Consider the following 16,439-nt stretch of genomic DNA (forward strand, 5'->3'; position numbering starts at 1 on the left):
CTTAGCTCATCAAGCTCTTTCTATGTATACCAATATTGAAATATTTTAAGCTATTTCAATTTTTTCATGTGTATTGCTACTTTAAACATTGTCATAACTAGTTCTAAATAAGGCACAAAACCATAGAATTTAGGAGGTAATACTTTAAACATGTTTTAATCATAATATTGAGAGGATTTGTGTGATTAAGCATAAACAGATTTCTTTTTGTTTCCTTTATGATCTAAAGTGAAATGTTTTTTGTTTTGTTTTTTTATATTCACGTATATGTTTACTAAAATAACATATCTCACCAATACAACAATCATTCTTATTCAAAACAAACATTGATATGTTTTAACTTTTCCAATTTATTACCAACTAAAATGTTGCATTAGAAAAAAAACAAAAAAACTTAAATCAAAATAATGAAGTGGATATGAGATGAACACACACAAAAAAGTCTACAGTCGACCAAACTGTTCTTTTTGGTAAGAGAGGAGGAGATGGTGATGAGTTCATATTCTGGTTCCACTCTGCCCACAGAGATCTGAAGATCAGCTGTCAGAAAGTTGGGAGGAAAAGAATGCATCTGGTCTTTTTACAAAAACTTTTGGATAGATATACATATACATGTGAAGAAATTGTTGCAGCTTTTTTAACTGTTCAGCCACTTGGGATTTTTGATGGTCTTTTGCAAGAAAAAGGTTTTAAATGAATGAAAATTGGGGCAATAGTGGAAGAATCAAATGAATGTGAAAAAAGAACTGAAGTTTCATCTATCTTCCAATTTCTAAATAAAAATCTATTTTAGCATTTATGCATATTTGGTTAAAGATGAAAGACAATGAGTCTATACAAGCATGGTTTCATTTTCATGCAAATACTGGCTAATAGTTTCCTCTCTGAGAAGCACAAAATTACTGTTTAAGTTGTTTTTTTTAATCTAATGAATTGATTATTTTGATGTTAATCTTCAAATTGTGAACAGAGAAAATTTATGGACCTTGAGATGAACGTTATTAAAAAATATTAAAACTTCTTACTTTATTCCATAGCCAGTTTTTGCATGGCATACACTCAATGACAGTTCTTACTCATACAACAACAATCGCAGAGATTTTTGTCTGTCATCTTTACCAAATTTGTATGGCTGAATATTACATATCTTGAATGTATAAAGTCGTACTCAACTGACTTTTTAAATATTTCGAGTTTCAGTAATCTAAGTAAAAAAAAAAAAAAATTTTTTTTTTTTTTTTTTTACAAGACAAACAACCAAATTCTATAAATCGATTCAAAGAAAACACCAAATTGTTTGACAGCCATGAAAATTTTTTTAGTTTCTTGATCAAAGATTGGTAATATTTTAAATTTAAATTCCTCCATGAAAGAAGACCAGTTGGGCTGAATGATTCATTAACTGAAAACATTTAAGGGGAGGGGTGTGTGGATATAGAGTAGTCGACGTGTAGGCCAATGAAAGATGTACTCGGCACTCGCTCACATTTACTCCCACTCTCACTCATATAGATGAGGATGTCCCTTTTCAACTGGAACCACCTGATTCCCTGCGATGACGCTTTGCAGCTGGAGGAGCAGAATCTGTCTCTGGCTCCAACACGGGTGGTTCGGAATCTGTAATAAAAAAATCATTTGTATCAAATTTTCATGGTAAAAGGAAAAGGAAATCACAAGTTTCAAAGTGAACCAAACAAGTAGAGATAACTTACAATCAAATATTTGAAGTCAACATCCCAAAAGATTTTTTGTTGTTGTTTTTGCTATTGTGAAAAATTGCAGGTGATTATATAAATGAAACACTAGATGTGCATGTCTGTCTGTGTGAAAATATTTAACCAATAAACTCTTATACTACTGATCACATAACACTAAAATTAACAGGAAGTAGCAATCATACACCAAAGATGGTTTCCAACGAGTAAAATCTTGGTTAGGATGAATACAGAGGTCAGCAAGTTGCAATGCAAAAATGTTCGTTTCAACTTGCTGACATTTATATTAGTTTGCGCTTGGTGGGGCTTCTCGATGCCATATTAGTGGGTAATTGTACAGCTTTACCTTATGGGCCAAAAAAAAAAAAAAACTTCTTGGTTTCTTTTTCTTCCTTACTTTCTCTCTCTGCCTTGCTCTAACCAAATCTGTCGATCTGTTCCACAAATCCCAAAACTCAAATCTTCAACTTCCAACGTAGATCTTCCCTCATGGCCATGTCTTCCCTAACATCAGGGGTCTACGTTCCAATCTTCCAGTGGTTGAAACCCAATCACAGGAGACCAAACCAGACCTATTATTCCTAAGTAAAACTGGCATGGGACCGACTATTTCTCTAGATGAGTTCATAATTAAAGGATACTCTAACTTAACATCCAAATCTGACCGCAAGGTCACCATGGGTATGGAATATGTGCCTACATTAGAGATGGCTTTCAATGTGGAAGGCGCATTTTCGGAGAAGACCCTAAATAACCTTATATGCGCTTCCAGGTTGCACTTGCTTACACCACTGTGTTTATGTTTGCCCTCTATCGCCCCCACAACAGCGGAGTTACTATATTTCAGAGCATATATGAGAAAATTGACCACATCCTGTTTGTTCACAATGTGAAATGGTTAGACCACTCGAATAAGGCAGCTGATGAGAGGAGGTTCTGTCACAATTTCTCCAGATTGTTCACAACCCCACCCGAGTGTCCAACACGGAAAGTATGACCTTTTTCTCACTTGTCCTAAGCTATGTTCATCCTTCATTCTGTCCACAATGGGATCTTCTGACCATTCGGTTGTATCAGTTAAGATAAAAGCAAATAAGTCCTCAGACGTACCTCTCCATCGTACAGTATATCGATACACTATGGCTTACTTGGATAGCTTCCATACATTTATACGAGATCTACAGTGCCGGCAAAACAAAAGTCTGCACTTGTAATTTTTTCAAAAACTGCAAATTTAAGTTAAATTTAATGTAACTGTTTAAACAATCTATACCTCATTTGATTCGCCTTTTATTCCTCTACAATTTTACCTGTTCATATTTGACTTTGAATTGAAAGATTCTAGGGTTCACGTCAATTTAAAAAAAAAAAATAACTTGAAATTGAGGAGGCAAAAAGAAAGTCCACAGCAACAAATTCACTTAAAACCAGCTTAAATTATCGCCCTTTAATCAGTTTAAAATATCCACCAACAGCATCTCTAATCGTAATTGTTGTTGTTCCAGGTTATACAACGTAACATTTAGATCATATGTTACGACTTTCTCTTCGTGATCATCAGGAGCTCATTAATCTCCACCTTTCTGGTTCATCCAATTGAGAAATCGGCCGCAGATTGAAATGTGATGAGAAAACGGTGCAAAAGCACCAAAACACTGGCAGTGTTTGTGATGCTCCTAAATCTGGTCATACTAGAGTTACTTCTAATAGGGAAGACAATGCTATCAAGATCTGCAGCCTAAGAAACAGATTTGAAACGGCTCTCCAAATCCAACAACAGTGCAATCTTGTTAAAAAGTGCTCTCTTTCTACTGTCAAGAACAGATTAAAGGAATTTAATTTGCGAGGATATGTTGCAAGACGCAAGCCAATGATTTCTGTAAAGAACAGAAAGTGCTGTCTGGATTTCGTCAGATGCAATGAAGATCAGGACTCTTCATATTGGTCAAAAGTGCTTTTTAGTGATGAAAGCAAGTTCAATAGACTAGGCAGTGATGGTAGGCAGTACATCCATCGGAGGAAAGACAAAGAATCCTAGGTGCTCAGTTTCAATGCTGCAAGGTGGTGGAGGTTCAGTTTTGGTGTAGAGCATTATTAGCACCAATGGTCAAGGGCCTATAGTTCGCTTGCAAGGTCGAATTAATTTGAATACGTACATTAATATGTGACTGAGCATTTTCTACCCTACTTTGGTCGGAATTTGGATGATAGTCCCATCTTCACGCAGGATAATGCTCCTATTCACACAGCTGGTAATGTTGAGAGGTTCCTGGAAGAGCATGATATTCCGCGTTTGGATTGGCCTGCACAATCTCCAGATCTCAATCCTATCGAAAATGTATGGTATTACATCAAGCAACAGCTACACAATGATAAAATTTCAAATTTGGAAGAACTTTGAACAAATTGGAGTATTGTTGCCATCTAATTCAAGGAATTACCAAAAGATTGCAGGCTGTCAAATTGCAGAAGGGTTATGCTACTAAATATTAACTAGTCTATTGTGTTCCTGCTGTATTTGTGTTGCATTAATGTTCTAAAGTTACATTTAAATAACAATTTTCCATTGTGCGGACTTTCTTTTTGCCTCCTCAATTTGAAGTTATTTTTTTAAATTAACGTGAACACTAGAATATTTCAATTAAAAGTCAAATACGAACAGGTAAAATTATAGAAGGATAAAAGGCCAATCAAATGAGGTGTAGTTTGTTTAAACAGTTACATTAAATTTAGCTTAAATTTGCAGTTTTTGACAAAATTACAAGTGTGGACTTTCTTTTTGCCGCCTGTGTACTTCTGCATTCCATGTTTAAAAAGAATGTATCCTCTATAGTAGCAGACCTGACGGAATGGTTAATTGTAGGTATATTCTTAAAGTTCCAGCAAGAAGCTAACAGCCAGTCATGATCCATTGTGCACAGACATCACTTTTTCCATTGCTCCCAACGTTCTGAGACAAAAACCGCTTTCAGGACTGCGAGCAACCATTGTAAAAGAGTAATAAAAAATGCAAGAGTTGTATGTTCAGTCCATCAAGTCCAAAGTAGCTGAGCAGCAGCTTGGTTACTACCAGTTTTGGCAAATAACAGTCCTGAATAGAAGCATGTGCTCTATCCCAACCATCATCAATGGACTTAAGGTAATCTTGTCAGCATCAGACAGAGCCAAACTCTTTGCCAAGAACTTTGCAGCTAATTCTACCCTATGTCATCAAGACTACCAACTCCCCATATATCCTCCTGTATCTGAAAACATGCTTTGCGACATACAAATATCTGTGTGTGATGTTGCCAAGCTAACCAAAAACCTTGATATTCCTATTATAGTGTTCAAAAAGCTTCAACCAGAACTAGCTCACATACTTAGAAAGCTATTTAAGCGTTGTCTTAAGGAGAATTGCTTCCCAACACCTTGGAAAACCTCATCAGTTTGCCCCGTATTTAAGAATTCAGGTGATCGATTATCTCCCTCTCAGTGCAATAAGTCTGTGCGTCACAAGACAGTTACTGGAATCCGTGTTAAATAGAGAAGTAGGCAACCACCTCAGCAAAAATAACCTTAATTACATGCAATATGGTTTCCGTTCTTCCAGATCTACAGCAGATGTCTCATAGGATTAGCAAATCTCTCGACAGAGGCTTCCTTTCTAGGGCAATTGCTCTTGACATATCAAAGGCCTTCAATAGGGTATGGCATAAAGGTCTATTCCATAAGATCTTCAGCTATGATATAGCTAGAAATGTTTTATCAATTATTAAATCATTTCTCTCAGAGAGGTTCATAAGAGTAGTGGTTGGTGGGCAGAAATCAGAAGCTCACAGTATTAATGCTGAAGTTCCAACTCTCTTCCTGATCTACATCAATGATCATTTATGCTGACACCACTACCATCTATAGCAACACTTCAAAGGCTGTAAACGACCAAGTTCTTTGATTCTCTCTTCTCTGATCTTGAGCATGTGGTACAATGGGGAAAGAGGTGGCTGGTTGATTTTAATGCATCTAAAACCAAGCTTCTATCTTTATATCATCAATGCTTTGTCTGGCATCAATGAATGGCTCTTGTCTTAAGGAGACACCATGTTTTGACAAGCTTCTGGGTCTGACCTTTACTCCTGATCTGAAATGGAATATGTACATCAAATCCGTTGTCAAAGTCGCTGGAAAAATGGTGAGATCGTTCTACCGCTCCAGTAGATATCTCACTGCTGATGTAATTCTCTACATGTATAAGAGCCAAGTCCATCCAAAGACGGAGTAATGTTGCCACATCAGAGTTCAAAATAGACTTTGTAACCTAGTGGGGGATACCCTTTTTTCTTCCCTGCAACCTCACAGAAGAGACATTGTGAGCACATCTCTGCTTTATCGTTATTTTCATGCTAAGTGCTTGTCTGAGCGCCAATCTATGCCCCCCTTTGCCAAACTTTCACGAAAAACACTCATCTAGCTGAAACCACTATCAAAAATTTCCCTCACTCTTTATTTGTGCCTAAACATAGATTCCATGAACAAAGCTCCTTTCTTAGAACTGTACACCTGTGGAACTCTCTTCAGTTTCCCTACTTTCTGACTACAATATGGTTGTCTTAAAGTCCAACGTGACCAAGTTCTTGATGAGCCGTCCTCTTAAGGAATCCAATTTACCAAATTTCCACTACTAACGATTACAATATTGTCACATCAACCCTTATCCTTGAGTGGCCTCCGGTGGTGACTCCTTTGTAAAAAAAAAAAGTAAATAAATAAAAGTATAGTTAAAAGTGATTTAATTTTAAAACTTATGTCTGCCGGGTTAAGCTCAAAACAGTAGGAAACATGACTGGAGCACCCAATTCATTTTTGTTTTTTAAAACTTTTGCAATCAGTACTTTATATTAGGTACAATATAATTTTCAATAGAAAATTGGTTCTGTAATAATAAATATAAAATCTGCATGAATTAAAATATATTTAAGCGTATTTTACAACCGGCAAGGTTCCCCCCCCCCCGCTAGTATTATATATAAAGGGTGGTGTAAAAGTCTGAACCCATAGGCAATTTACATATAGCAATTTACTTATAGATAATTTACAACAAAGGCTTTCTTATTTTTAACATAATTTTGATCGTTTAAGTATTGTATCTAATTTTATTATCTTTCAGATTAGTACATGAAACTAATCCCCTTCAAAGTAATCTCCTCCAGCTGCAATGCACTTGTAGTACTATTCCAACAACTTCTGGAAGCCCCTATGAAAATCCTCTTGTGAGCATGTCAATGACCCTTTTCACAGGCTCTTTCATCTTCTCATAATGACAGCCTCTAAGGTTTTTCTTGAGCTTAGGGAATAACCAAAAGTCAAAGGGAAAGAGGTCTGGACTATAGCGGAAATGAGGAACTGTTTTGATACCCAAATCAAATAGTCTGTGACAAGGATGGAGTTGTGGGCTGGTACATTGTACTGGTGGAAATGCCACTGACCCGATTTGAAGAGTGCTGGCCTCCTCCGACTGAATCTCTCCTTGAACTCCTTTAAAACTTCAACATAGTATTCCCTGTTGACTGTCTGTCCAGTGGGAACCCAGTGCATGTAGATCAATCCCGTGTTGTCAAAAAAAAAAAAAAAAAAAAAAAAAAGGATCATAAGTTTCTGGGTGGATTTGCTCTGTCTGGCCTTCTTGGGTCTGAGAGAGTCAGCATGCTTCGACTGGGAATTCTTTTAGTCTCTGGTTTATAGCAGTAGATCCAGCTTTCATTGCAGGTCACCAGAGCTTCAAGAACTGTTCAGCTCGACCATCTCCTTGCTGTCATGATGTCTTTCTTTCTGATTGTTTCTGAGCACCCTTGGGACAAACGTTGTGCAAATTTTCCACAAATTCAGTTCCTCACGAATAAAAGTGTGTACAGTTCCTACATCGACATCAAACTGTGCACTTATTGTCTCTATAGATACACAACAATTCCTTATTTCACCAATCAACTCTGATGTTTTGACTTCTTTACTCCTCCCATACCTTACAGACTTTCTGCCTTCCTTGAATCTCTTATGCCACTAAAAAACTGATGCTCGATTCATGCAAGATGGTCAAAAAGTAGTCTGAAGCATTCCATACATTTCTGTAGCATTTTTTCCCCAAGTTTAATACAGAATTTTGTTGCATATCGTTCTTCTAAATTGTCCTCATGTCCAGATTGTATTTTTGAAATTCACTAGTTGTGACAATCAGGCTTTAGTAAGGTGTATTCTAATTCCTGTTGTAGCTGTTCATTTGAACCTGAAATCATAAAACTTGGTCAGTCATCTCATCTAATATATAAACGGCTATGTCTGTTTGTCTGTCTCCATATTTTCAAACTCTATCTCCTCCGAAACTAAAAGTCGCAGAGCGGCACTAGGGGTCTCAAATGATTGGATTTTTTTACAGGCCGTTCTTGTTATGGGTCTTTAGCCGTTAAAAATTGTTTTTAAGGCGTCAAATTGAAAAAAATCATTATACATTTTGTACATTCATCTGAGTTTATTTTAAAATTTTAAACGGTTTATATGCGTGTCACATTGGTACAGTGGTAATGTCACCAGCTTTGAATGCTACAGTTTCAGTTTCGATTCTAACTGACGGCACCTAGATATGTTTTTTTTTTTTTTTACTTTTGAAATCACGACTCTATAATAATATATACGAAATCTGGACAAATTTAAATATCATATTCAAGCGTATTTTACGCCCGGGCAATCTCCAAATTTTTTTCATTCTTTTAATCAGCAAAGATAATTTTTAATAGAAAAAAAATGCCAATCTCACCATTTGTGTCTTCCGCACTATCTTTCGTTTGTGAAGTCCTGTCTTCTCCCATCATGCTCCTGGCTGAAAGACAACATGGTGAGATTAGCAACATCTAACAGAATTACATACAACTTTCAAGATTTTATTTACTTTCTATCCAGTAGAGGTTAGACAGAAGGTCGAGTGTGGTTTTAAGAAGCCAGTGCAATATGGCCTATCAAAAATTGCCTGAACAGCCCTGTCTGCATTCCTCAATAAGGATACCTTGAACAATTAGCAATGAATTAACCCTTACTTAAAGAGGAGATAAAGCCTAGGAGGGTAAACCTTCTAGGACTGTGCGGAACTATACCTGAGCTGAACAGAAACAAAATGTTTTGGTTGGATTTGCATGAGAATTCAATCAATATTTCGTCACAAAATGTTGATTTACACTAGTTTCTATTTTGAAGAAAATAAAGATTTTTTAGTTTTTGTGTGCAAAAATGACAAGTTTTGCCGCCAAATGTGTTTACTTACATTACTTGCAAAAACATTGATTATGAAGATATTGCAATATACTTACCCATTCGCATGTCGGGATCAGCTTCAGTACTGTCCTGTGAATAGTCCTGGTTTGACTGGTCTGGAAACGACATATTGGAATTGGAATCGTCATTCATACATGTGTTTCCTGCACCGTACATGTCACTGTAGTTGGAACCCTGTGACTGCATAGTGTTTCCTTCATCTGTGTACAGGGAGGAGCCTACAAGAGCAATAGAATAAGTAAAACATGCAAGTGCCCTTCGACTCCTCTGTGATGCTACACCCACTCTCTCTCTTCACATATGCACACAGAGTATAATGTTGAAATTGCCTCAAGATTTTTTGGTTATTGTTTGATTGCAATGAAGATTGTAACAGCAAATCTATTGAAAAGATCAGTTTTATTTGTAAGATAAACATTAACTTTAATTATTCAGCACAACATTTTGTATCCTTGGAAAAAATAAAGGTTTTAATTACAAGCAATAAATTTTTAGCTGAAAGTATTTTCTAATTTTAACAAAATTTTATGGTTTTCTTTAGTCAGTTTAAAGTAAAGGGGTCATTTTAAGCTTGCATAAAAAAAATAAACCTCCATTTAAAAATTGAACAAGTCAGTTTAAAAAAAAAAAGAATTGTTTTATAGTTTGAAAATGACACATTGCATATGTCTGCCAATTATCTGTTTTTACAAATAACTTATTTCTATCTTTAATAATTTGTAACAAGTTAAACATTGATGTTTTATTATAAACACTCTTACAGCAATCCTATTTATGAAATGAACATATCCTAAAGTAAAAATTAAAAAAAATAAATAAAAGTAAAAATAATCACAGTATGAGTTCAGTTAACTAATTATACTAATGGCATAATGATTTATAAATGCCAGTAAATCAATTGAGATTGTTTTGCACTGGGCACAAAAACCGACTACTTTGTCCATGTTACTGTAGAAGTCTAAATTAAGAGTTTAATCTTTGGTAAGTTAAAGAAATTAACTGATACAAAAGGAATGGGATGTGGAATGAGAGCAACTGTGGAGATTAAAACAAGTTCAGTTTGAAATATTGAATCCCATCATATTTCGTTTAACGTCCATTTTTACATACTAGCATGTGTTGAATGGCTTTTAAACTTGGTTTCCAAAATAACCTATTTCTGGCCAAGTTTTTATTATCCCGCTTTCTCTCAAATTTATCCTTCTTGCCATGTTTTTCTTGCCAATAAACCCTGCTACCTCAACTGCTCTACTGATCCAAAAACTCTTTTCTTTCAATGTGACCATACTATTAAAGTCTCCTGTTCTTCACACATCTCCCTATACTGTCCAGATTTAATTTTCCTCAGAGATCTTTAAAACTCACATTACATATCCATTGTATCATTCTCATATCATTTCTCTTCATGCAACGCATATCCTCAACCCTTCCTGGCTAGGTTTCACTTCCATACATCATCACACTGTACACACGTCTAATATTCTTTCCTTGATTGACGGTGATAATGTCCTGCTTGTTAGCAATAGCACAAGTTTCCTGAATTGAATCCATGCACTTTTCTTGCACCTGCTCCTGTGCTTTGATAGTATCACCAAGATGATGAGTTTTTTTTTTTTTTCTATTATGGAACCAGTGTTGTCCAAATTAAAGACATCAAACATCACTTTCTCTCCATTTTATTAAGAGGAAAGTTAATCTCCAGTGCTTGTGATGCCCTGGGAAATATCAAGGAAGGAACTGTGGTTCATTTACTCAAGGTGGCAGCATCCCAATTAAAACCAAATTTCTCGCTCTCATGAGGATATTAGTAAACATCCTGGCCATTCAGTCAGATCAGTCTAATGATGAGCTAACAAATCGAAAAAACACGACTTCTCTTGCTATTGTCCATCTGGACGGCCAGAATAGAAGATGTTCACTTGATCCTCTTAGATATTTTTTGATAGTTTATTGGTCCAGCTTTTGAGCCAGGCAAAAGAGACCTTTGTTCAGCACCTTTTGTCCTTTTATGTAAACAACCAAAAAATGCTGAAGTGCTTAACCAATTAAAACACACAAGAAGCAGTTTCTTGGGGACAATACCAAACAAGAATGGCCAAACCCTAATCTTCATGTTTGCGCTAACTCCAAAAGAATATCTGCAAAATTTTCTAAAATGACAAAAAAAGGGGTGAAGAAAGCTTGTACAGTTTTTAAACCAAACAAAAAAAACTATTTTTATTTTTAACCCATCCACCTTAACCGTTTCTTTTTTCTCTCAAAAACTGTACCAGGACTAAAACAAAGAATAAAAACTAAAAATTGTTATTTTATTATTTTCCTTAGGTTATTTATAAAAATAAATAATTGAATAGAAAGTAAAATTACATTTATTTTCTTTGTTATTAAAATAAAAATACAATGAATGTTTTTCATTATTTCTGTCAAAAATACGTTTCATTTTAACTTTTACACCAGTTTATTTGGATTCATTTTTCCCCAAACTTTTTATGTAATTAAACATCGGTAAAAGTCTGCTTTAACAGTTCAAAACTACCAATAGTTTTATTTAACAAAATATTTTTTTCTGAACTATCTTTTTTTTTCTTTTTTGTGACATTAGACAACATTTAGCTTAACTGAAATGGACAGCTACGGAAGTTAATTCAAGCTACATCTCTCCTAAATCAACCATGTGTCATCTATCAACTAATCTGGAAAGAAATATACAACAGTCTGTCCCACCTCCCCCCCAAAAAATGAATAAAACAAAAATAATATTTTTTAAATACTAACTCAAATACTAATAGTAGAAATTATCTGATAAAAATCCATTGAAATTCATTTCATGCAAGCTATAAAATAAAATACTTTATAAACTTAAATAATACTTGATTTTTTTTTAAATACACTAATCAGTGTTTCATTAAGTTTATAAATACAACTGAATATCAAGAATGAAATGTTAATTTTTTGCAAACAACTCAAAATATCCATTTCAATGAAAACATTACTTATCGTTATTAAAATTCTAAATATCTTGCTTGATTGATTGTTTTTACACTGATATATTTGATAAGAGGGCATGCGGGAGACGAGAAAGAGGTGGTAGCACAAAAGTTTTCTAAAAATTAGGAGTTCAATCCCTGTACAAGCAATAGATTTTCACTTTATTTTTAATCATAGTCAAAAATAGATTTTAGTATAATCTAAATTGAGTAAAGGCCAATGACAGCTAAATAATTTGTTACTAATAGCAGGGTTCGCACAGGCTTGAAAAGTCCTTAAATTCTGACTTTTGTCTTGAAAAGGCCTTTTTTCTATTATTACCTTGAAAAATCCTCGAAAATCATTCTTTATAGCCAGTAAAAATTTGTGTTGAAATATTAAAAATAAAATCGCAATAAATACTATTAAATTATGTTTTTAAGTATTAATAAAAATACCATTAAAATGTTTTATAAATATTGAAAATAAAATCAAAATACATTGTTCTGAAATTGCATATTATTATTATCACAAAACTATCTGATGTTTTCCATTGGGTAGTTTTGTGATAAAGGGATGTAATTCTTGTATCCTCACTTCTGAAAATTAAACATTTTAAAGTAAAACGAACACAGCATAGACCAATCTACAATTGGGAAAATAACATTTAATCATGCTTGGATTAGTCAGGGAATGTAAATACGATTGTCGACAGGTATATATTCGTGTATGTAAAAAGTCATTTGTTTTGAGCAAAATGGGTGAAAGTGCCTTGAAATTGCACATGGTTGGCATTAAACACAAAACGAACGAAAGCTGTCAATAGTTGACCAGTTTTATTGTGCATTAGAGAACTTCATATAAATAACTGTGTGACCTTTAAAACTACCTCAAGAAGTAAAGAGATAAATGAAAATGACTTTTTATGTTGTTAATCAAGTTTTTTGTTTATTATATTATTGTTTATATATCAAATATTGTTTTGAAAACTTTGAATTTTATCCGGAGAAGGCTTTGAAATACTTTGAAAATCTGTACGAACCCTGAATGAGAAACATCTAAAAAATATTGTAATTAAAAATGCTAGTTAAATAGTCATACAATTTCTTCAAATCTAATATATGAACTATTAATAAATGAATGGTACTTTTTAGGATTAGACATCAAAGAACTTCAATACTTAACAATTGAGAGTTTCACTGAGCAAGCCAAATGTATTAATAGGTTTTATTTATTTTTTTATTTAAAATTATTTAATGAAAGAAATTGTCTATTTGATTGTGTATTTAAGTGTATGCTGCTACTTCTATGCAACACAGACCAAACTTTTTTTTCAAACCCTACCTAACCTTAAAACTAACCCTTTTAACAAGAATTCTCAAATAAAGTTGAAAATGTGTTAGTATTATCAAAAAAAAATGTTAAAAGTTGGAATTTGATATTTCTAATTGCTACAAAAATAGTTGTCCATTAATTAAAAATGCACTTTTTGTATATTTCAGTAAATTCAGAACTTGATTCAACTTTCTCTGTTCGCAGTTGGAAATGCTTACATCACGATTGCAGACCTATAGATACCTATTCCTAAGAAGCACCAAATAAATGTACTTTTAGAATATTCATCTTGCTAAATGGTTGAGGGCACTAAATATCTACACTAATGCACCAACTTGTTATAGGTTGTCTAGTATCACGTTTTAAAATGCTAGACTGAATATTTCTTCCAAACCAAAATTAAAGTATATAAACACATTTATAAAAAAGACAAACTCCTGCAAGAAAACAAAATGGCTTATAAGAATGTTTCTGCCATAATAAACTGAAATTCCAAATTGGATATTTACCGATAAAAAAATAATTCCTAACATGCGGTGGTTTCTTTTTGATTCAATGACAAAAATAAAACTATTGCAATTATGGTAATAGTCAGCTAATGTACTTCCTAATCTCCGGTGTGTCTACTTCTAGAAGCAGTGACAAGGCAAATCAGTTCCTATGCGTTTTTTCTCTCCCCTGTGCATGTAATCTATTTTTTTTTATGTTTTTCTAATCATTCTTTCTAATTTAATAATCATTGAAAAGTGTTTTCGGTCTTATTTTTATTAAGAATTATTGAAATTGGTTTTATTTTATTACATTTTATTTTTTTTTTTAAGAATTACTGAAAAACACTTTTGAGCTTTTTTTAAATTTTTTTTATTTTTAAAGATTTATTTTTATTAATTTTTATTGTATATTTTTCAATAATGTCCTTTTCTTATATTTTATTTCAATAAATCCCTTCACAATAGAAATACTGAAGAACAATAAAATTGAAAGACTAAAAGTGATTTGTTTTGTCACCGCCTCTGATAACAGACACACCGGAAGTTAGGAAGTATGTCAGCTTACTATAATAGCAATTTGTTTACCAAAGAGGAGAATAGGTTTTTTGTGTGATTTTATGAATAAAACAAAATATTTAAATCGGGGGGGGGGGGGAGGAGGTAATAACTTTGCAAACTCACAAACTATAACAAAGTTTTCAAAATTGTATGGATGATCAAAAAAACTGTAAAAATTATTAGTTTATGGATTCTTTTCATGGCTATTATCGTACAAAAAGGGTAAAATCACAAAATGGAATCGAATAGAAGTGAAGTGACAAAACTAAAATCCAATAATTCTGATTCTTCACAGATTGTAGCTGGGGGGGGGCATAACATTATTTAATGTGAAATTTTATTTTTTTTATTATTAATTATATTACATATCTTTGATATAATATTAAAAAAAACATGTTTTTAAACAATTTATACAGCACATAGATTATAATATTCATATTAATTAAAACAACCCAACTGTGTGGTATCAGAAGTAACTTATGACTTGAATTAAAATAGAACTTTTTTCTTTTGGTTTTCTTTTTAACAACAGATGAGCTTTTTTTTTTCTTTTTTTTTTTTTTAGATGGGGAATGAGTACTTACTGTTGATATTGTATACAATTTATTGAATGCAAATTGTTAATTTACCCATAGCTAAAGATAATGTGGGTCCATCCATTTTTCTAACAGTATTCGTGCATAAGTGACCAAAAATAGATCCGATAGGAATTGAACTCTATAGCTGAATCCATAGCCTGTAATGCCATTCATTAGGCTAATGAGCCACACATTAAGAAGGAAAAGTTTATGCATGCAATAGCAAGATTTCATGAATAAAAATAGAAAACAAAACCTGAAATAAGGAAACTGGAGTTTCTTTCGATCATTAAACATAGAACTAATATAGGCAAAAATAGTTTAAGAGAGAGAGGGAAAAATGAGAGGAAACTAAAAGACAAAACAATAATAGCAATGCTGATCAATAATGATGTTGATCAAAATATTAAATGAATCTGATTGAGAGTGTCGTACTACCATTGGCAGAAAGGCTGTCCTCGAGGGGCGGCACGTTGCTGGGCATCAGTAGGGAACAATTAGATGTAACATCCGCTGCAGAAGAGTCTTGGCCATTATTCTTAGCTTCGGCTGAGGAGGAGGAGGAGGAAGAGGAGGAGGCATTGGCTACACTAGAAGCAGGTGGAGGAGGTGGAATAGGATTGTCAGTAGTGGTGTCGGTGGCGTCAGCCTTGTTTCCGTCTTGGTTGGCAGGTGCACTGCCATCTAGTGGCAGGGACTTGGACGAGACTGATTTATCTACATAAACATGTGTTGGGTGGGACCGGGAGAGGAAGGGAAAAAAAAAGAAAAAAAAAAAAAAGAAAAATATGCAAGACATAAATCCAAGGGAATTTATAAATTAAAATAAAACAATACATCAAATAAAACACATTCAAAAAGAAAAAAAAAGTGATTCTTTACTTGGCCAAATATTATGTACAAGCAATCATTTTATCAGGAGCGAATGATAATCTTATTATCTTTTTTTAATTGCTTCAGTTGTAAAGTAAATCATAATGGATGTTAATTTGATTTTTTATTTTATTAAAAAAAAACTTGAGGTAAGTCTTGATATGAGGCTTCGTTATCAATTGTAGCTCGAGACATTGAGACAGTAAGACACACATACACATATTTTTAATAAAGGAAATTTATTTCCGACAATATGTTAGGTATTAAGTGGCTTCTTGGTTAATGCTATTACAGAAATATCCATCATAGAAATCACCAAGGAAATGCATCAAAGATTTTGATTCTGGTTTAAGTGATGCTTTTACACAGATTGTGTGGAAAAAAAAATACTTTAGTTAAAGACCTCAAATGTTGCGTAAGGATACGCTGAAATAATGAGGTAATTTCCTTTGCAAATTTCTTCATATCTGTACCTGATAATGTAATCGGCAGGGATAAAACGACACATTCAGTTGAAATTATAAAATCTGTGTATGAGGAATATCCCTAGTTTTATTTTTTTGTATATTCTTAGTGCTGATGAGAATAAAAATAATACACAGAACTATATATAAAAAAAATAT

The 16,439-nt window shown here is 33.5% G+C and overlaps 1 protein-coding gene across 3 annotated transcripts in view; it reads right to left on the reverse strand.

The window, feature by feature from the left end:
- Positions 1-330: 330 nt before the first annotated feature.
- Positions 331-16,439, reverse strand: part of LOC145255712 (uncharacterized) — a 71,204-nt gene continuing 55,095 nt past the window's right edge. The window contains exons 5-8 of one of the 3 annotated variants that reach the window (XM_080114302.1): positions 15,382-15,660; positions 9,050-9,232; positions 8,503-8,565; positions 331-1,617 (exon numbers count right to left, since the gene is read on the reverse strand). In XM_080114302.1, coding sequence (XP_079970428.1) covers positions 1,529-1,617; positions 8,503-8,565; positions 9,050-9,232; positions 15,382-15,660 — 614 coding nt within the window. In that variant the 3' untranslated portion in view covers positions 331-1,528. The remainder of the gene's footprint in view (positions 1,618-8,502; positions 8,566-9,049; positions 9,233-15,381; positions 15,661-16,439) is intronic. The other 2 variants (XM_080114304.1, XM_080114303.1) reach the window with 2 other exon arrangements.

The sequence above is a fragment of the Euprymna scolopes genome, chromosome 31, assembly GCF_053919585.1.
Source record: "Euprymna scolopes isolate OS-2025 chromosome 31, ASM5391958v1, whole genome shotgun sequence".
Taxonomy (NCBI): Eukaryota; Metazoa; Mollusca; class Cephalopoda; order Sepiida; family Sepiolidae; genus Euprymna; species Euprymna scolopes.